Raw genomic sequence first — 23,168 nt, forward strand, 5'->3', positions numbered from 1 at the left:
ACATGTGATGCAAGTTGAATACTCGTAGGCTTTTGCCTTCTAGTTTAATAATTTGCTAGGATGAGGTGCCCTTTTTGTTAATCTTTTCAAGTTATTATATTTACATGTAAATGTGGGAGAAAAAAAAAACGATGCATCTGGAATGCATACGGGCCACCCAGTAGACCGGATATGTGCAATATCCAATTGAAATAGGATCCAATTGGACTGTGGGCCCATGTATCCAATTGCTGAAAGTGTTAAAAGCCCCAAGATATCAACCATTTGCATATGAAGCCCTGTTTTAGAGGTCCTTCCCAAACTGTGCCCTCTTATATTGGATTTATTCAATCCGACTGTTATCAGGCCATATAGTTGTCAGTGGCTCCCTGTTTTATATGATTCATGAAAACTTTGTGGTATCATTAATCAATAGGATTTATCCAATCCTTATGGGGCCATTTGGATGCCTATAAATGGCACTAATTTTAAATGATTTACAGGAAAATGGTTTACAGCTTGTGTTTGGATGCTGAAAAATGCCTGTAAATGATTTACAGGCTGTAAATCATTTACAGCTTTCAGCCCCATTTGATTTACAGTCAAAAGGCTGTGATTTCATTTACAGGCTCTCCATTTATAGGAATTGAGCAACCTACAGGCTATCCAAACACAGACAATCATTTACCTGTAACCATTTACAGCTTCTTACAGCCAAAAAGGACAAGCTGGTAAATGATTTACACCACTTAAACCATTTACAGTCATCCAAACGACCCCTATGGTATTGTCGTGCAATGTGGTTGTCATTGACTCCTTATTTTTTATTATGCATGCAGTCCTTGTGGGGTCAATAGCCGTAAGATGTCAATAGTGGTCCCAATTATTGGAAGTACACTCTTATCTGGACTTTGTAGCCAATGCGTCAACTATGTGATGATTTTCAAAAGAATAGCAATTGCATATATACACACCACAGCAGACCCCGTGATGGGGACATCACGCGTACTCACGCCGCCCCCCTACGCATGTACATACGTAGAAGGAGGACCCCACCATCAATCTGGCTCGATGACGACGCCCAGGGAGGGCCTCCTAGCTAGAAGTCAAGTTTTGGTTCAGAAAAGTGGCCCGATAGTCAAGAAAAGCCCACCATGGGATCTCATGATCGTGGCCCACTCATCGGATTGGTTTTATATTTTAGGTTTTGCTTATTGTTATTATTTAGAACATCGTGAACGCTTTATATTTCCTTGTTTAGTTTTTATTTTAGTTTACTTCATCGCCAAGTAATAGGTGTCGCACATGGTGCGAGTTTTTGGGTATAGGGTTCTCCCTATAAATAGGCACCCCTTGTAGTTCTTTTCATTCATTGAAGTTAATAAAAAATTCTTGCTTTATTTTTCTGCTCTCTTCGTGAGTTGTGGAAGAATTCAAAAGTGGGTGCGAAGCCCTCCCTTTTCGAAGGGCTAACTACCGTGGTGCGAAGCCACATCGATCCCAATTCACCCCCATCTTCCATCATCTTTTTTTTTTTTCCATCTTCCCCCACCATCCGTATTTCGAATTTGTCATTTTGTTGCATTAGATTTCTTCATTACAGCAGGTTTCTAGATTTCGGCCCGCAGGCGAGCTGAAACTTCGGCGGAGCACCACGCACAAATCGTACATCGGATTGAGCTGAGATTTGGGGGTTTTGGAGTCCATCCCTGGCCGACCAGGGCAAAGGTGGCATTTTTCTAAATAGTGGGCCCCACACACCTGCGGCCGGGATCACACGCACGTCCGTCTGGGCCATTGTTGCTGTTCACACGCGGGATCATCTTTTGACTCAGGTTTTTATCCTCTTTTTATCCTCTCATATCCGTTTTTCATGAATTCTAACCCTAGATTACATAATCCCTAATTGATTTGCCCATTTTTATCACCTTAGGGTTCCCTGAATTGAAATTAGGGAATCCCTTGGATTCGGGACTGATTTTTATGCATGAGTAGTTGATTTTATTTCCCTTTGACATCGTTTGGTTTATAATTTTTATTGGTCCAGTCCTAACTTGTGTCGGCTTGGACCCGCATAGATTCCCATTTTTTAATTGAATGTTTGGATTTTCATGTGGGACGTGGAATTTGTGTGATTGTTTCTGAATTGGTAGGATCTAAGCCTGAAATCTTGCATTTCATATTTAATTTTCCATGTCCTGCATCAAATTTGGTATCAAAGCCTAGGGTTCTTGTAGGGGAATTCATTACATGTTTAGGGTTTGGTTGTTTATGTCCATTACACATCAATTCTCATCATATATGGCTGTTTAGAGGTCCATAAACCCTGAAATAAGCTGCTGAAATTTTCTGTTATCCCCTTATTTGAATTATTTTAGAAATTAACTTAGTTTTCTATTTCTAGGTTTAGAAACTTTCCTTTTCTGTTTTTTTATAAACTAATTTTTTAGAAACTTTCTTAATCTGTTTTTTAGAAACTAATTTCCTTTCCTTTTTCTTTTTTAGAAACTAATTTACTTTCCTTTTTCTTTTTTAGAAACTAACTTACTTTCTATTTTTAACAACTTTCCTTTTTTCTTTTTCTTTAGAAACTAGGTTTTTTTTTTTTTTTGAAACTTTTCTAATTTGTTTTTTTTTTTTTAGAAGCTTTCCTAATTTGTTTCTTTAGAAACTTTCCTTTTTCGTTTTTTAGAAACTAGGTCGATTCTTTTTAAAGAAATAAAAAATAAAAAAATCTCTTATATTTTGACAACTATATTGCTGAATTTTGGTTGGCACTCTGCACTAAACATGGAACAATTGCAAGAGTCACTAAACAAGTTGTCCCAAAAGTTGGAGTTTATGATTAAGCGCTTGGAAATGAACCAATGCTTTGAGCAGCTTGATGAACGCATTGCCCGACTAAAGACCATCGCCAGGACAAACCCCACCATTGGGGTAGATGTCCAATCTCAGGCAGGTGGCCTGAAGGATAGACCAATGAATGGAGTTGGCCAAGGAATCAGTTATGGGCGTGCACCCGTGTACCCACCCCATGAGAGACATCAAGACCACTATTTTGAGGGGTACAACATGTGCAGCCTTGTGATTGGAGAGAGGGCATCAGATGTTAGTGTAGAGTTACCCACTGAGGTCATCCGGTAGTGGATGAGTTTCGTAATGTTTGTCCTGATGATCTACCGGATGAGTCCCCTAGGAGGGATATAGAGCACACCAGAACATGGGACACCGTAATACCTACAACCGAGTTTACGTTGAATAATTTTGTCAATAGGTCCACAGGTCTAAGTCCTCGTGAAGTCGTTACTGATTATAAACCTAGGAAACTTATTGATCTTGTTCCTATATCACTGTCCTATAGGTCGTCAGAGTCTGCAGAGTCTTTTGCGCATCACATTCATTCATGGCATCAAGAAATCAGGCAAAAGATCAAGACTAATAATGAACATTGCACATTTTCTACAGACCAATATAAATGTTTCAAAGGATTCAATATTAGGGACTGTGATGGTCTGTATCAGGTCCGAGCGGTATCCTTCGAGGGCCGTTCGTAAATTACACGCGTGTAGCGCTAGACCTGTCAAAATTATAAAACGAAACGGTCTCAATGTGTATGAGGTAGATCTTCCACCTTTCATGGGAATTAGTTTCACATCCGATGTGGAGGATTTAGCTACTTTTCAGGGGACCACTGATACTTTGTCCGGCCCTTCGCCCACCCATCCTGATTCTCCATATTTATCCCTTGAACCATGGCCCCTTCCCAATCCATTTTCCCAACCTCTACCTCCTATATCTACTTTTCCTAACCTTTCTTCCCAGCCTCTACCTCCCATACCTACCCTTTCCGACCCATTTTTTCAGCCTCTACATCTCATACCTACCCGTCCCGATCCATTTTCCCAGCCTCTACCTCCCATATCTACCTTTCCTAACCCATTTTTCCAGCCTCTATGTCCCATACCTACCTGTCCCGACCCATGTTCCCAGCCTCTACCTCCCATACCTACCCGTCCCGACCCATCTTCCCAGCCTCTACTTCCCATACCTATCCTTCCCGACTCATTTTCCCAACCTCTATCTCCCATACCTAACCTTCACACTCCCAAAAAGGAAATAGAGGATATCCTGGACCATCAGATAGTTTCAACGTCGGATAGTGGGTTTCAGAAGTACGTGGTTAAATGGAAGTCACGCCTAGCTTCAGACAGCACGTGGCTCACTGAGAAGGAGCTTCAGAGACTTGATCCTGACATCCTGGAGCGGTTCAGGAGTTTTATTTCGCCAGTGATGAAATCTTTGCAGCCGGGGAGAATTGATGGGGACATCACGCGCACTCACGCCGCCCCCTACGCATGTACGTACGTAGAAGGAGGACCCCACCATCGATCTGGCTTGATGACGACGTCCAGGGAGGGCCTCCTAGGTAGAAGTCAAGTTTTGGTTCAGAAAAGTGGCCCGATGGTCAAGAAAAGCCCACCATGGGATCTCATGATCGTGGCCCACTCATTGGATCGGTTTTATATTTTAGGTTTTACTTATTGTTATTATTTAGAACATCGTGAACGCTTTATATTTCCTTGTTTAGTTTTTATTTTAGTTTACTTCATCGCCAAGTAATAGGTGTCGCACATGGTGCGAGTTTTTAGGTATAGGGTTCTCCCTATAAATATGCACCCCTTGTAGTTCTTTTCATTCATTGAAGTTAATAAAAAATTCCTGCTTTATTTTTCTGCTCTCTTCGTGAGTTGTGGAAGAATTCAAAAGTGGGTGCGAAGCCATCCCTTTTCGAAGGGCTAACTACCGTGGTGCGAAGCCACATCGATCCCAATTCACCCCCATCTTCCATCATCTTTTTTTTTCCATCTTCCCCCACCATCCGTACTTCGAATTTGTCCTTTTGTTGCATTAGATTTCTTCATTACATCAGGTTTCCAGATTTCGTCCCGCAGGCGAGCTGAAACTTCGGTGGAGCACCACGCACAAATCGTACATCGGATCGAGCTGAGATTTGGGGGTTTTGGAGTCCATCCCTGGCCGACCAGGGCCAAGGTGGCCTTTTTCTAAATAGTGGGCCCCACACACGTGCGGCCGAGATCACACGCACGTCCGTCTGGGCCATTGTTGCTGTCCACACGTGGGATCATCTTTTGACTCAGGTTTTTATCATCTTTTATCCTCTTATATCCGTTTTTCATGAATCCTAGCCCTAGATTACATGATCCCTAATTGATTTGCCCATTTTTATCACCTTAGGGTTCCCTGAATTGAAATTAGGGAATCCCTTGGATTTGGGACTGATTTTTATGCATGAGTAGTTGATTTTATTTCCCTTTGACATCGTTTAATTTATAATTTTTATTGGTCCAGTCCTAGCTTGTGTCGGCTTGGACCCGCATAGATTCCCCTTTTTTAATTGAATGTTTGGATTTTCATGTGGGACGTGGAATTTGTGTGATTGTTTCTGAATTGGTAGGATCTAAGCCTGAAATCTTGCATATCATATTTAATTTTCCATGTCCTGCATCACCCCGCACGCAGGACAATTTTAATGGTGTGGCACTACAACAGTACAACCCCTCTGTGTTTTGAATTAGTTTGATTTTTGGGCTCTATTTAGTGTTTTAAATAGTGAATAGCATGTAGGCTAGCATTCCGCGCTGAAGCATGAAGCATAAGCTACATGCTACTTAGAGATTTTTATTTGGTGTTGTACTTATATTTCATGTTACCAAACAAAATTTAAAATAATAGGAAAAGTAGGGAAAAGATTAAGTATAAAGATAAAGAAATAGCATTGGAATTGATTTAGGGTGTATTTGGTAAAACTTAATTTCGTAACTTATCACTGAAAAATGCTATTTTCAGTGATTTTGGTAATTCAGACCGTTTGGTAACCAAAAACATTCAATGCTTTATTGGAAAAATCACTTAAAATTCAATGATTTTTTTTAGCCATCGCAACTTGGCTTAAAACTTATTACAAAATGCAGTAAGTCATTTCCTTTTAAATTTTTGGTTGAATTTTGACCAAAACATCCCTGTCAACTTTTAAAAATGGCAAGATTACCCTTCCAGGTATTCAAAACATTGTAGGATCTCTCACCAAGTCTTTCCCTTTTCTCCTACTTAAGAAAAAGAATCTCTAACTATCCAGAAGCCAAATCCTTCTCAAATTGCTCCTTTCTTCTGGTTAATCTTCTCTTGCTTTGAAGGTGAAATTTCATTCTTTTTTTTTTATTATTTATTATTTATTATTTATATTTAAAGCCTTTTTAGAACCCACCATGATGTTTATTTGCCATCCGTACCATTCATAAGGTCACACTGACCTAGATGAAGCGAAAACATAAATATCAGGTTGATCTACAACTTCTATGGCCCCCAAAATGTTCAAAAAGATAGACGTCCAATTCCATTACTCTATGTAGTGTGGTCCACTTAAACTTTAGATTTGCCTCATTTTTTTTGGGCTCATGTCCTAAAATTATCTCACCAAATTGATGGACAGTGTGGAGAAAACACATACATTATGGTGGGGCCCATAGAGCACCGTCCAGTAGGCGGATTGAGTGCAGATCGTCTGTGTTGAAGCCGCACGAAATTCCAATGCTGTGGCTTCTTATTGGTCCACGTCATTTCCGACAACTCAAGCTAGTAAGATTCGACGGATTTCTCTCCCAAATTCTACGCAACACGACTTCTAACATGTGGAACTTTTCTGAGCCCCACAATGATTTATACTTTAGATCCACACTATCCATTAATTTTTACAGATCATTCCAGAGCATGAGCCCAAAAATGAGGCACATTCAAAGCTCAAGTGGACCACACCAGAGAAAGCAGTGGCAATTGAACAAACTACCAATGAAACTTTCCTATGGACAATCATGAGGCCTATTTTCCATCTGACATGTTCGTAAGATCACACATACCTGGATGAAGTTAAAATACAAATATTAGCTTGATCAGAGCCTTCTATGGCCCCAAGAAGTTTTCAACGGTAACATCGATTCCTATTGTTTTCACTGGTGTAGTCCACTTTAGTTTTGAATCTGCATTGCTTTTGGTCTCATATCCTGGAATGATATGAAAAAAAAAATGGATGGACAGTGTGGTCTAAGAAATACATCATCGCGGGGCCCACGTAAATTTCACATGTCAAGAAATTCCATTGCTTGTGTGGTGCTGGCAATAGATTAGATGAGTCCCAACCTCACCCAAGACCTTAGAACCCTTACCGTGGGGCCCAACTTTATGTGTATATTCTATATACACTCCGTCCATCCGTTTTTTCAGATCGTTTTAGAACATGATCGTAAGAATTAAGACAATCCAATTACTAGGTGGACTATACTCCAGAAACAATGGTGATTGAAGACCGTACCATTAAAAATTTCTTAGGGCACACCTTAATGTTTCTGTATATTTTATTTGCCATCCAATTTGTTGATAAGTTCACACAAGTCTGAATGAAGGGTAGAAACAATTATCAGCTTGATCCAAAACTTTTGTGGCCCACTAATGGTCAATCACCATTGTTTCCTATGGTATGGTCCTCTTGATAATTGGATCTGCTTTGCATTTCAGATAATTCCCTAAATTGATTTGGAAAAACGGATGAATGAGGTGGATACTGAATACACACATCAAGGTGGGCACATTCTAGGTCGAGAGAAGAAAACCAAAAGTGAACTTCCATAACCCCACTGTGATTTATATGTTTTATCCATGACGTCCATCCATTTTGACAAATAATTTTACGGCATGAGTGAAATAAATGTGGTAGATTGAAGGTTCAAGTGGACCACATCACAGGAAGTGGTGGGGCTTGAAAGCTTACCATTGAAAACTTCTTGGGGGGCTCAGAAGTTTTGGATCAAGTTGATATTTATTTTTTCCCTTCATAGAGGCCTATGCGACCATATGAACAGGTTGGATGGCAAATAAACATCATGGTAGGCCTTAGGAAGTTTTCAATCGTAGGAATTCAATCTCCACTACTTCCTCTGTTGTGGTCCATTTAAGCCTTCAATCTGCCTCCTTCTTAGGCACATGCCATTAAACAATCAGTGTGATCACTTTATGGCCCACAAAAAGTTTCTAATAGTCAATGACCATTGTTTCCTATTATGGCCTACACGTATTAAGAGGTACCATCTAATGTTGGGCCGAGATAATAGTGCTATTTGTACATGCGGAACCCATGTTCTAATGATCAGAAGCATTTGTCTAACGGGACATCCACCAATATGCCTAAAAACTTTGCAGTCAACACTTCTATTATTATAAATATGTCACTCTAGAGAATATCCAAGGGATGAAAAAAAGTGTTTGATTTTTTTAATATAGTGGATAATTTTTGTTTATTTCATATATTTATTTAATTCAATGGTACTCAATGCGTAGTATTATCGAAGGGTTATGATTGTTCTATCAAGAAGAGTATAGCACATGGTCCATTAATGGAGGGGTCATGTTTGAGAGATGTATGTGGATGGGGGCTAGGTGTGCCAAATTTGGTGGCAACGCAATAGCATGTTTTGTCCCATATTCTCCAAAAAATAGAAATTGAGACAATAGGGACAAATATGACAAATTGTCAATTTTCAGACATTTGTTTTTTACCAAACAGGTTTTTTTGTGAAAGAAAATACTTGTTTTCAGATATTAAGACCTTTTTCAGACAAATTACTAAACGGATTTTTGAGTACTTAATAAGTACATAAATTTAGCAGTTTAAGCTTTCAACAACTAAATTAATTTTCAGACCTTATTTTTTAGTTTTCTAAACAGAACCTTAGTATTGTTACTTATATTATTTTACTAATCAATGAAAAGATTAACTTTAACTAATTTTTATTAAAAATATAAAAATCTAACAAATCATTGAAAACGTTAATTGATTTTAATGTCTTGGTAGAAATAACTTGTAGCGTACGGTTTGTAGCGTGCAATGTATGCTAAGTAGTGTGTAGCATAGGCTACATGTGACTTAAGCTAATGTATAGCATTGACCATGCACGTGCAAGCACATGTGCCAATACGAAGTCGTGTACGATATGAGCCTTCTCATTAGGGGAGCCACACCTTTGTTCGTTAGATCTTTTTCTTGAAAATGAGGGAGCTTCACCCTTCACGTGGAAACACAATGTACACTAAAATGGATGGCTAAGAAGATTGTTTTAGCCATCCGTTTCTTGGGTACCTTATGGCCCACCCAGTGAGTGTAATGATTTGATACTTGGGGCAAGTGACCTAAATAATGTGGTGCAACTAATGGAAAAGCTCGAACCTCACCATGTGTGCCATATTGGCTCGTGTGCTTGCATGTGGATAGGGATTGCTTGATATTCATGTGGGCTTAGAGAACTTCTAGTTATTGGTATTCATATATTCATTTATTGTGTTTGATACACACACACACACACACACACACACACATGTGCATGTGTGTATAATGATTTGAAAAATATATGTCTACACACATATGTCTGTTTGTGTGTCTCTGTACACACGCACACACATATATATTACAATAAAACAAAAGAAGGAAAAAACTCTTGGCCAGGACTTTCTCTACCTGGAGAATGATAGGATGCCTCCTTTTATAGATGGGGAGGTCTGGATTTTTCATCGATTCATGTCTGTTACAGTGACCATCGAATAAGTATCCGGATTTTGCAAGTTTTCTATTCCACTACAATGTTCTACTGACACTACAGTGTTACACAAAAGACAAATTGATACAATGTTATAGCTACTGACACAATAGTAATATTATAATAGTACCGAATTACATCATTAATCAATACTTAAGTATAGTAATTGCTATAGTAATCATGCTTCATTTTGGTGGGCCATTGTGCTGTGCAACCTAGAGAAGAGAGGATGCTTGTTCAATCGTTAGACTTTGAAAAGAGTGGATTGCCATCAGAGTCGTAGTCGCTTTCGATCTCTATAGGGCCAGATTTGTCATGCCAACCATGCGGTCCACGTCTCTCGTAGTAGTTCATCATTGTATAAGCAAATCATTCGCTTGGAGTTGTCATGGGGCAAACATCTGCTCACTCAAGAATCTCTACGGGGATGGTGGAATGGTTGACATTGTTGGCCTGAAGGATTCCATGTATGAATACATGCCATTCCATGCGATAGGCCTATTGATGTCTGGCCATATCAAAGTTATACCATCCTTGAACTTCTGCTTGGGCATCTACGAAGGAGTAGCGAGCAAAGGGGTGTCTTTTAGAGTCATCTGCAACAGTTGTAATGATTTGTTGGTTTATATGGAAACGGATCATTACAAATTGGTGGTTGCTGGTGAGGCCTTCTCCAAGAATACGATGCCATTAGTGGATGGAATAGAACCATTACATCCATTTTAGCATTTTGCACCGTGAATCTGTTTGTGGGAATCGGCCTAGCTCCTTTTGGATGAGATAAGAGGAGAGTCTAGGAGCAATGAAAACGACAACCATTGTATGAGTGGGGAAAAGGTACAATAGGAGATAGAGTTCTTTGGTGCATCCATAATAATTTTTAAAAGAAAGAGGAGTAAGATATGAGTAATCAGGATAAGGGATAAGCTCAAGAAGAGGATTATTTAGCAAATGGATTTCAAGATGGGTGCAGAGTTGAAAAGGGTTGTGGTGTGCAAAGAATGAGTCAACAATGATTTTTTTCTATTTGGGTTGGGAGAACCGGAATTCTGTCTATTGGGTAGAAATAGAATGGCTGTAGTATTGAGATACAATATGGCCTGTTGGTCTTTTCTTTAAGGTTGGAAACACAATCTTGAGGGTGTCGAGATAAGAAATCTGCAAGTGTGTTTGTTTTTCCTTTAATGTGATAGACAATGAAAGGTGTGTTTGTTTGAACTTCAACATGTTGGGGAAAGAGGACATCCATTTCAACATGAAAGGTGTGTCTAATGAGGTGAATCTAGAACTTCGTGATTGCCTTTTTAACTGCAATGATCTCTTTAAATGTGGAATGATAATGTAGCTCTGAATCCTTAAAGCTTCCAGATTTGTATCCGCAGGTGGTTCTTTTTTTGAATGAGGAGTCTCCTTTAAGAAAGAGGACCACTCCCCAATGATCTTCTTCGAGAAAGAGGACTGCTCCCCAATGTTCTTCTTCGAGAAAGAGGACCGCTCCCCAATGTTCATTGCTAGCATCAGTTTAGAGAATTCGCATTCCATGTTATGATGGAATGCCAAGTGGGGAGAGATGCTTTTTCAGACTTTGAACGGCCTTGGCATGAGCATGCGACTATGGTAGTGCATCCGCAGATAGTTGCTTGGACAAAAGCTTTCGAAGAGGCGCCGGATGTGGTATGAAGTCTTCAATGTAATTTTTGAGTCCCAGGAATTGCTAGATTTTTTTTAGCCCTTATAAGAACATTAGGGAACTCATTAATGCATGTAGCAATATGTTGTTGAGGACTATACGTGCCATTGCGAAATTGCGTTCCTAGAAAATCCACATCTGGAGCAGAGAGGATCATCTGCTTCTCAGAAAGCATTACTCCATAATGGCGAACAATGGAGTAGAATTGTTCAAGAAGATGGGCATGATTGTCTTTAGTGGCTGAAAACATAAGGATATCATCAATGTAAATGAGCGCATTTTGTAACATGGGCCGGAAAATGCGCACCATTGCTTATTGAAAGAGAGATGGAGTTGTTTTCAGTCTAAATGGGAGAACAATCCATTGGTAATGGGCATTTGGGATTGTGAATGTAGTTTTTAGTCTATCCTTAGGATAGAGACCTAACTGCTAGAAGCTAGCTTTCAGGACAAATTTGGAAAATATTTTAGCGTATGAAAGTTGCTTGAAGAGTGATGCTTGAGTTGGTAGAGGGAACTTTTCATCGGCCAGGAGCTCATTTAGGGGTTGATCGTTAATGACAAGTATCAACTTTCCTCAAATTTGTTCTACTCTCTTATTGACATAAAAAGCTTCACAAGCCCAAGGGATGATGTAGACTGGATGAGTTTTTGTGTCAATAATTCAGGTAGTTTTGAATGAGTTAAAGCCAAATGCTTAGGTGTCATGCCCTTGTGAGACGCCTTAGTGGGATTTGCATCTTCATTTTTATTGAATGGCGGGTGGACAAAGAATTTAGGACTTCTCCGCAAGGGTTGATCATGTTAATTTCTGAAAGTTTGCATGGCTGTCTGCACAACACTCTTGTCTGAGACGTTCTTCGACAGGGTCTTTTGTAGGCTGGAGGCCAATGCTAAATATAGCGGGTTTGGTACTCCAAGGGAGGAAATGAGACTTACAATGCAGGCCATCGGCTGTTCATCTGAGATGAGGCAAAGCATGCAAAATGTCAAATTAAACAATGAGGTCTTTGTCGGTGAGTGCTAAGTCGAGGAATTTGCGTTGGATTTTTAGTTAGGGAAGGAATTTAAGAATCATTGTTTTGCTGATCAGGTGGGTTTGAAAAATGCTTCCATTAGTGACTCAGAAAGACTGGGTATGTGGTTGCCAAAAGGATTGAGGAAGGATGGTAGGGTTAAGAATGGAGGAGGCTACTCCAATGTCAAGAAGAGCAGTTGGATAGATTGGTTTGGCATATGGTTCTACGAGCTGGATTTTGACTGAAGGTATGGGCTGGATGGTGATGATGTTTCTTCAAGGGAGAAGAATGCATTGGTTTCTTCTGAATCAGGTTCATAAGGGTAGTGATCGTCCTCAGAGGAGGAGAAAGTTTCAATAGCTATAAGAGATTGAGGATGAAAATCTTCATCGGCAGAGAAGGCTGACTTGATGTATGACTATGCAAAAGTAGCTACTTCTTCTGCTTTTTGTATTATGGCCATGTTCTTCTTCTTATTATGCCGGGGGCAATCTTTGGAGAAATGCCCACGTTGTCTACAAAGATAGCATTGGTCGACAGTTTTATGACGGAACTTCTTGGGTCAAAAGGAACTTCCATTTGCGACACTGAAAGTGAAGTGGTTTTTTTTTTTTTTTTTGGATGAGGTGGGAAAGAATGTCATTCGCAGGATGGAGCATGCAATTTGCAGAAATAATGCCTCTTTTTTTCTTTTCTTTTTTTTCTTTTTTTCGTGGAGCATTCGCAAGATCCATGATCTCGCCATTTTATGGAAAAGGAGGGGTGAATACATGCGCTGCCAAGCTTATGGCCAAGTTTCTCAACATTCTTCATGAACTTGTGTTGATTTCATAATTTTACGACTGCTTGTAGGCCTAGCTCATGAAGGAAACCAAGGGCAACATGTGAAAGGGTTTGTCCTTTTAGCACCAACAATTTATGGGTTTCATCTCCCAAAGGCTCGGGGAGAGAGTTTAAGAATTATTGTTTGAGGGTAACATCATCAATGTCGTTGATGATGTAAAATCGGCATGACATGTTATTGTATTAAGCTTCCAAGTCCTTTTTGTTGAAGGAGCACAACTTTTCTTTTAGGAATTCTTCTCGAGCTGTATTTTGGTATGCATCAATGGTGCCAATGAATTCGTTGTACAAGAGGCCCATAAAAGCTTCAAATGTAGGGGATTGTAAGGCCTGCAACTGGCGGTATTCTCCAAGGCTTGTCCACTATTCTCGTAATCGCCCAAAGAGACGATCTACAAATTTTCGGATTGTCCGGGTTATTGTGGCATTTGGTTGGTGGAGCTCTGCGGCACACCATGAGTACATTTCAAAGATCCGATCTTGCCATTTAGATGGTTTTATGTCATCCAAAGTAAACAGATGCTTATTATCAATGGTCTCTGCGAAATTGAGTCAAGTAGGAATCTGTGGCGGATTAGGTTCGGAGGCCTGATCAGTGCCTGATGCGTCAAACATGATTTCTTCTGTTGGAACCTGTTCTGTTGGAGCTTGCATGAATACTTTTAGAAGGTCATCATTGGCCTCAACATTGTAGAGGGAATTATGAGTGCTATTGGTATCCATGCTTTCGAATTCTGCTTGCAAGCCGAGAGAGGGTGCAGGGTTGATGGCAGTTGCTCGCAGGAAAAAGGAGATTGCGTTTGGATCAGAGTGCTCAAGGGGTAATGGTGAATAGTTGGGAAGAGATGAGGCTTCGTAGTCTTTCACAAGTAGGCTGGAGGTGGTGAATAAGGCGTGCCTGGTAAAGATTTTTGTTTGGCTTTGGATGAGGTTGTGCTAGGCTTGGAAGAGGAAGGTTGTTGTGAATTTATATACGCTTGGAGGACTGGTGTAATGGTCGGTTTAAAAGGGCTCGAGGTTGTTTACAAGGGTGGTAATGGTTGTGGTTGGATAATTGGTTGATGTGGTAAAGTGGGGAGAGGTTGGAGATGTGGAGGGAAAGCTTGGAGAAGGGTTGGCTGAGGCTGTTGAGAGGATTGAATTAATGCAATATGAGATTCCAGTAGCTTCTTTTCTTTTTGTCAAGGGACAATGAGGGAACTAACACTTTGCCTGTTAGAAACTGTCTGAGCACTGTGGCAAAGTTGTTATTCCAGAGGCAATTTTTACATGAATCATCAGGGCCAAATTTTCTGAATCCTTTTTTTGTCTAAGCCAGCAATTGTTGTTGGGAGTTGAGGATCTATTGGAGGGCTTGATTTTACTTGACCACATTTTCAGCCTGCCAATTCAAGGCTACTTCAGCAGCAAAGATTGTTCTGGTGGTACCATATGGCTTGTTTCCTGATGGAGTTTTGATCTTCCATAATGTGCTTTTCCCTTGACGGAGGGTACTCAAAGTCTTATGGGGGAGGAAAAGGTGGGAATCATGAAAATGAAGAGGCGCCCATGAAATAGATTTCTGGAAGGTATGGCACAGCTGGGAGAGATGGTGGTGGAAGGCAATTGGGATGGTTGATTTTTTAAGGGTATTTTTGAAATGGCTTTTTGATAGTAGGTGGAAAGAGTGGGTTTTGGTGGTTAAGGCTTTTGATAGGGTGTTTGAATATGATAGGAAGACTTCTTTTGCTGTCGCGGCTTTGATTTTGGGTATAACACATAATATTCGAACTTTCCAAAGGGTTTTCTTAAGAGCCCAACCTCTGTATCACCATTTTCATAGCGGGTTTTAAGCAAGTGCCTGCTCCACTTTTCTTTCCAATGTTCTTCTTTTATGTCACCCTAGTAACAGTCATCATAATCACAAACATCCCACTAGATGTGTTTGTTGTTTTGGCGACACTAGTCAATGTAGTAGACATTGAGAGGATGGTCGTTTGTTGTATTTGTAGTGGGTATGAGGTTCCATTCAAGCAGTGGTGTGGAGTGTGTAGGGGAGACAAAGGTAACTTCCGATTTGCTTTTTACGCTGGTTATGGGATTGCTTCCAACACAAGGGCTGAATTGCGGGCCATCCTTGACAATCCGGCCCTCTGCCTCCATCATGGGCTGAAGAACATCATCGTTGAATCCGACTCCCTCCTGGTGGTGCACCTCCTAATGTGCTCTTCTCAAGCGGGTTGGAAATGGAGGTATTGGATAGATCAAATCCGGACCCTTTCTACCCATTGCCAGATCACGTTCTGTCATAATTTTAGAGAAGGCAACGGGCCGGCGGATAGCATGGCCAATTTGGGAAGCAACCATCAAGGTTCGGCCCTGTTCCTCTCTCTCCCTGAGCTTCCGCAGAAGGTAAGGGGTCTCCTCTTCCTTGATAGAGTGTGGCTTGGGGCGATCAGGAAACGGTTTTCTCGGTAACGAGTCCTCTGCCGTTAGTTTTTTCCGGTCTCTTCTTGCATATGATAGGTGGGGCTCGCCCTTTTTGTTGGTCCCCATCCGAAGGTTTTGTAAATTCTATTAATCAATGAAATAGCTCTTAAAAAAAAAAAAAAAAGAGTTAGCAAGGAAGTTCATGCAAAAAAAAAAAAAAAGCAGTGGTGTGGAGAACACCTGTTCTTCATCAGTGGATGTGGGAAAACGAGTTTCCACAGACCCATCTTCCTACATATGTAGACCGGTTGAGTATTCTGGATAACCTGGGTTGTGGTCTAGAGTTGTTCATAAGTTGTTATCCATCTAGAAGGAAGGAGAGCCTTGAGTTGGTCGTTTGTAAGCTACCCGGGGACAAAATTACACTTAGGAACACTATTCGGGCCATCAACTTTAAGGAGGAGAGCGTCCTGTGACTGGCTAATTCCATTGAAGGGAAGAAGAAGAGCGTGATTTTGGAGTCAGAATGCCATTTGATAATGAAAAGTGGCGATGTGGCTGCCATCACTCATTTCTATTCTAACAATCTGGAGTTGAGCTTTTAGGGCTTGGCGAAGGAATAGATCTTGAAGGGTCAGATTGTAGTTTGGAAACAAAGTAATGAAAACAGTTCAGGCATTGAGAGTTGTTTAAATGTCTTTGATTCAAGCCTAAGAATATTTCTTGAAGCGAGTATCAAGGAGTGAAATCTTTTGCCGCAACTTCCATGCCAGGACGGCCATGAAATGTAAGAGCAACCTTTAGGGCTCCTAGATGAAGGTGAGTTAATCCATCACGGATCCAATCAGAATGAAGGTCTGATTGGATCCGTGATGGACACCCATACATACATATTATGATTGAGAATTAACTTATCTATTTGAATCAATATTCTTTAAGCCCTTAGAACTCTTACATTTAAATATTCATGTGTGTGGATTGCATAAAGTTGTCTTTCTAGAACTTATAATTGCATATCAAGTTGTACAACTCCATTCACTGACTATATACACATTAGTTTTATTCATAGTATCCTAGAACAAATAGAAGTAAGCAGTCAACATGGGGTGACTGTTCAACTCAATCAAACCCCTACCTTCTGACTCAAGCAAACTGCATTGATTCAAGGGGCTTCTTTGCCCATATGGCCAATTCCAGTGTCGGAAGTCAGGGATAAGTCCCCAGTCCTAACAAGTGAGGAAAGCAAGTCAATGCTAGTCCCCCTTCCTGGTCAAAGGCAGTCTCGTTGAGTTGATCATAGATTTGTGGGCAAGTAGCTCAAGTAGTCTTCCATTCCACATAAGTGACTCTCAGTGATCTCTACTTCCATTTGAGAGTTGGAGGATTTTCTTTTTGGTTGGTTTACAAAGTTTGTATTTAATTTTTTCATACTTAAAAGATTTGTTCTAGATTTTACATTAAAAAATAGATGGATTGTGCATGTATCTTTAGATTCATTTTCACTTTGTATGGATGATGAAATGAATTTCTGTTGGGACATAAAAGATTTGTTCTTGGCTTTTCATGACGAAAGATGGATAATGTGTGCTTCTTTGCATTTGTTTTGTGAGAAAATTTAAATGCTTTTACTACTGAAATTTTCATTTTGTATGGCCTTGTCAAACCAATAGTAATATCAATTTCATATTTCTGCCTAATTGCTTTTATCATTGCATGTCAGTTTAAATGATTTTACTACTGAAATTGTCATTTTGTATGGTGTTGTCGAACAATAGTATCAATTTCATATTTCCACCTATTTGCTTTTAGCTTTGCATGTCAGTTTCCCGTACTGACTGGTGGAATGAATTGGTTTCCAATAACAAATTTAGATTGGACTCCACTAAAGGATCATATGCAAGGGAATGGGCTCAATGGGAGAAGCGGCTGCGGGAGATTTTATTTGGAAACGCTGAGTATCTGAACTCTATTCAGGTTTCTGCTGCTTCTGTCATACAATTTTCTAACTTCATCGACTTTTATGATGCAATATGTTATCAACTATTTCTACCAGCATTTTGTAATTGATGGTGTTTTGAGAGATTGTCTGACCAGCATGCGGAATTTAGTGCAGTAAATAATTCAAAATATTGAATATCTTATCTAGTTGTATACTCATGGTAAGGATGAACAAAACAACTTTGAAATGTCATCTCAACTTATGCCTGACAGTGCCAGTGGTGGACATGCACTTGTACTTTATAGGGTTATTACAGTTACATCTAATTTGCGTGTTGTTACATATCAATAATTAAAATCATTGCTTACAAAGTGGATGACTGAGTCAGCGAAAGCAGGCTAGACTTTTAATGTGATTCATCCTGTTTTTCTTGGTCTTAGCGAGACTTAGCCTGGCATCCTGGGTCAACTTAGGACTCGGCCTGGTTTTCCAGATACAAGTAGTAGTAGTAGTAGAACTATATATAGATGTATGTATGTATGTGTGGTTCAACTCAAGACTCAGCCTAGTTTTACAGATACAAGGCAGTGGGGAAGTTTGTTTGACTCAGCCTATTTTTCCATGTACAAGTAAGAGGTGGAGAAGTATGGATGCATACATGTAAGAATAATACAACTATGAGTCCCTCCCCTTTCAAAACATTTCATTTGTATATATCATGTATGTATGTATGTATGAGTTAATGCAACTAGGGGTCTATTCCTTTCAAATATTTAGATATGCATGTATTGTAGGAGTTAATGCAACAATGAGACCATCCCTTTCAAACATTTCCAAAACTAGAGATGAGCCAGCCCATTCCATAACAAACCTCTTGGCCTTGAGAAAGACTTCAGATGACAAGCTTTCAACATTTCAGAGAACCCTTAACAAAAACTGGAGATATCTAGCCTATTCAATCCTGCCCTTAAGAAAGATATCAGATGAGGGCATGAAATGTCCTTGAAAGTTTTGTTGTTCCATACTAGCAAGGCGGTATGCCTTGAAAGAGGCAAAGAGCCAACCTTTTCCAGGATCTACTACCAAAATGCCACATCTAGAACAAGTCCACAATCAAATGAGGAGAACCTCCACCATATACTTTGGGAACAGCAACACCTACTTGTTTGTTCCTTAAATGACCAAAATTGTAAAAACCTTTTCCTTTTCTACTAGCCACAAGAATTCTAAGTCACAAGGCAGGGGCACTTCCAAATATGACGAATACGGTTCATAGGTCCTTTAGATGATTATGCACAAACAATAGAATAAAAAGACTTATTTGAAAGTGTCCCACTTTATAAGACTCCCATAACCGTCTCCCCCCCTCCAATGAGACCCTTTGACCTTGTAACAAATCCATGAAATTAGTTCAGTTCAACAATCCCGTTTAGGTCAGTTCAATACTCTGATTTATTTTTTTCCGTAGAGCTCTGACACTGATTGACATGGGGCTATATGAGCATGTCAGGACCAGCCTGATTGGGCCCACTTACCCATGCACAAATGGTTCAGATTTAAAGGTCCAAATGTACATCTAATGGGTCAGATTTGGGACCTTTTTGGCTTTCTAATCAAGGCCCCAAACTGTGTGGTCCTTACACGTCAAGAAAGAGCCCCAATTTTCATGATTTTGATGTGCCAAATAATGGATAGCAATGCATAGTGTGTGGAGCATTTATTGCATAATTTTAGATATCTAAAATTATGAACAATAAGCATGTTTGGTTGGTTATCAAAATAGTGAATATCAACGTGCTTAAAGGTCAGCAAACACTGGCCCATATAAGTGATTTTCTGACAAAATTGCAGGACAGTTTGGATGTCCATACAGACTCCAATTGGGCAATATTTTGGGCTAGTGGCCCTGAATGGTTGTCGGATCATGCCCAAACCTTTGCTGCAAGTGACGTTAAATCAGGGCTCACTTGGGCTGTATTCAATGTCCAAACATGGCCCATTGATGGGCAAATTTCACATCCTTAACAAGGTTCAGATTTTTATGCCCAAGAGATTGTCCGAATTGGATAGTTTCGAATGCGTGATCGATGGTACAAACGGCCAATCAAGTATAGAATCTGTCTTCTTCCAAAAACTAACCCATTGTGTACAAAGGCCATTGTTTTCTTTAATTTCTTCACAATTACAAATAAGTAAGAAAAAATATATACAAAACAAAACAAATCAATAGAAAATATAATAAGATTTCTTTGATTTCTTCATATAAAAAAATACAACAAACAAAACATCTCAATGGAAAATATAATAAGCCAAAAAGTGAGTAAGGATCTTACTCACATGATAGTGTGGGGGGATTTCTTCATAATAAGATTTCTTTGATTTCTTCATAAATTAATACAGCAAACAAAACATCTCTATGGAAAATATAATAAGACAAAAAGGCGAGTAAAGATCTTATTCACAGGATAATGTGGGGGAGGGGGGTTATGAGTGGTGGGGTTATGGAGGAAGTTTCATGGAAGCTTCTTCTAGTCCAGGCACACACGTGGTGTGTGCATGTGTGTGGCATGTGCACATGTTATATGTGTATGTTCGGAGCCTGCATCACGTGTGGTGTGTGTGTGAAAATATGCATAATGTAAGTGCGTTGTGTAAATAATGTGTGTACAAATGTGTGGTGATCCATACATTTCTTGTGACAAATAGTGTGTGGTCACCATTATAAAATGAATGGCCAATCATGAGCGAAATTACTAGTCTATGTACATGTATGGCTGAAATTTATAATTACAGGGCAGATTGCATGATAAATGAGTAAATAGGTTATCTAACGGATAAATGGTTGATTTTGCATATGAAAGAATGTATAATTAGTTAGATGAATAAGTGAATGCTTAGATACATGGTTTGATAGGTCATTGAATGGGTGGATTGATCCATTTCTTTGATTATTAAGTAAATGAATGATTAGATTTGATGAATGATGCATGATCATGCTAATTGATGGATGAATGAATGTTTGGATGGTTAGATATATGCATTATTAGTTAATTTAACGATCGGATGTCATGTTTAATGGTAAGATTGATATAAAAATGCATGTTTTCCCCATCTTAATGGATGGATGGATGGATGGACGGATGTATAGATGAAATGATGAACACTTCAAATCTTTGGAAAAAAATTATAGCCCTAAAATTTACTCGGGTTATTGCAATTAGATTTAGTTTTTATAACAGTTGTCAAATTGTTGGGATTAGTAGAGTTTAGGGTGTGAAATTGTTTTGCAATTGGGGTGGGAGATTTGAGTTAGTTTGGGTTGGATGCCATAATGGGGGTTTGAGATTGGTGATAATGGTCTATTGTGAGATGGATGTGTAGTTGCAGTGAGAAATTAGTGGAGAGGGTGTGATGCATTGATGAGCATAGTTTGCCATCCAACATAAACCACAAAGTGGCCCTATTGTTGGCCAATTGAATTGCCCATCCAAGGGTTCCTGATTAAATTTTGGGCAAATCCAACCGTAAAGATTGAAGATTTGGACCATCTAGCCATGCACATTGTTGAGATATAAGATTACAAGGACCATTATGTAATAAAGGGCATTTGGGGGCTTATATGTAGTTTTTTTAGGGGTAATGTTGATTTTATTAAAAAAAGACTTGAAGGGAAAGCTAAACAGGAAAAGAAGAGGTCTGACGTCCTAACTCTTCTCTTTTCATCCATCTCCTCTCTTCTTTCTCTTGATTTCTTCTCTTCTTCTTCCTATCGTCCTATATTCCAATCAGTGTTCGAATTATCTCCAATATTATCGAAATATCTCCAATATTATCTTTATCTCTAGCTCAGCGATATCGATAACACTAGTAGCGATACCGATAACGCTGGTAGTATCAGAAATTTTAGGTATTAGCAATGTATCACTAAGTGTTGCCAACGTATCAATATCGCTAATGTAATCATCAATATTTTCAACTATGTAAATTCTAGGTGTTGCTTGTATTGCCAATGCATCAATATCGCCAATAGTTTCAACTATGTAAATTCTAGGTAATGCTTGTATCATAAGTGTATCGACAATATTTCAATAATATCGCCAACATATTGATATCATCAAAATTTTCTTTATTAAAAAAAAAATTATTTTAATTTTTTTCATGGATACATGGTTGTATGTAATGTTCAATTTGTCATTGATAATATTAATATCTCGATATTATCGATATCACAACATGGGCGATATCGAGACCACAATGTTTTGTTTCCTTTCTAATTGTTGATGATTTCTTGGTGAAATATCATGTGTTGTTGATACTTGGCAATATCGATGGATGTTTGGATGGAAGGTTGGATGGTTAAATAGGATTGATGGGATGGTTGGATTGATTTCTTACAACAACACTTGCTTTTAAGGCCCCATTAAATGGAAACTTATTATGTGTGCATTCTTTTTGCAATTTTTTTTTAAATTTCAAAATATGCAAATATGTACATTTTAACATCTCCTGAAGTTTCGCTGAAAATTCCACCGTTTTTCCCTTGTTTCCCTGCATTTCCTGTTATCAGCGATATTGATATTATTTCCGTATCCTTGGCTAGCGAAACTTGTAGCAATACCGATACTTCGAACACTGATTCCAATCTTAGCAGCTATCACTCATCTTTTAATTGGTATCAGAGCAAGATCCAGGAGTTGATGGGAGGTGTCTTGGGTGGAACCCACTGCTGATGTCATCATGCCGTACGGGCGATTCAGCCGTGTGCCTTCGTCTAGGTCCCTTGATAGCTAAAAGTATGGCATCCAAAAGAGGATGATTTTTGAAAATTTTTGTGATTTTTTCAGCATTTGTTGGTACGTATGGTTTTTTCTTCAAAACGGAGAATGCCCCAAAACTATATATTGTTTTAGATTTCTTGCTAGTACGTTTCCTTGAGAGTTTTTTGGGGGATTTTTCCATGTGGATTTGGTGCATCTGACCACTTGCCATATCTAGAAACAAGAATTGTTTCGTTTCAATCAGATTTGAAAGATCTGATGAAATTAATGAAAATAGGGTGTCATACAACCTTGTTTTGGTCAGATTCAATGATTTTTATTTTTTTTATTTTTTTTAATTTTATTTATCTCTCTTGATCTTCTGAAGAATATTTTTTGCTACTCATTGTGAATATATAAGGGCTATTTGTCAGAAGATGTAGACTTCCAGTTTTTATGCACAAGTCCATCTGTTTTTAGGGACTCCAGTTCCATTTCTACAGTAGGTATTTATGGCAACAACCCTAGCAAGCAAATCACAACTATGAGTTGGATGACACGAATTTCCTTGAATGGTCTCAATCTGTCAAGATGTATGTCGGTGGGTGAGGAAAACTAAGGTATGTGAATTGTCGAGTTAGAGAACTAACAATGAATGGTTCCTCGTACAATAAATCGGACAAGAAAATTTCATGGTGATGTCTTAACTACTTAATTCTATGAAATCTCATATTATTAGAGGTTTTCTGTTCCTATGGACAGCCAAAGAAAATTGAGATAAAGTTGCCAAAAATTATAAAATAGTGCTCTTATCCATTAAGGAGAGAAAAGTTTCAGTACTCATTACTCCACTCTTCAAGGCCTACAGAA

General features: G+C 39.1%; 1 protein-coding gene across 4 annotated transcripts in view; it reads left to right on the forward strand.

The window, feature by feature from the left end:
- LOC131251416 (tRNA ligase 1) overlaps positions 1–23,168 on the forward strand; it is a 180,241-nt gene that overhangs the window by 143,674 nt on the left and 13,399 nt on the right. For all 4 annotated transcript variants that reach the window (XM_058252098.1, XM_058252099.1, XM_058252101.1 and 1 more), the window contains one exon: positions 17,474–17,576. In XM_058252098.1, coding sequence (XP_058108081.1) covers positions 17,474–17,576 — 103 coding nt within the window. The remainder of the gene's footprint in view (positions 1–17,473; positions 17,577–23,168) is intronic.

This window comes from Magnolia sinica, chromosome 7, assembly GCF_029962835.1.
Source record: "Magnolia sinica isolate HGM2019 chromosome 7, MsV1, whole genome shotgun sequence".
Lineage (NCBI taxonomy): Eukaryota > Viridiplantae > Streptophyta > Magnoliopsida > Magnoliales > Magnoliaceae > Magnolia > Magnolia sinica.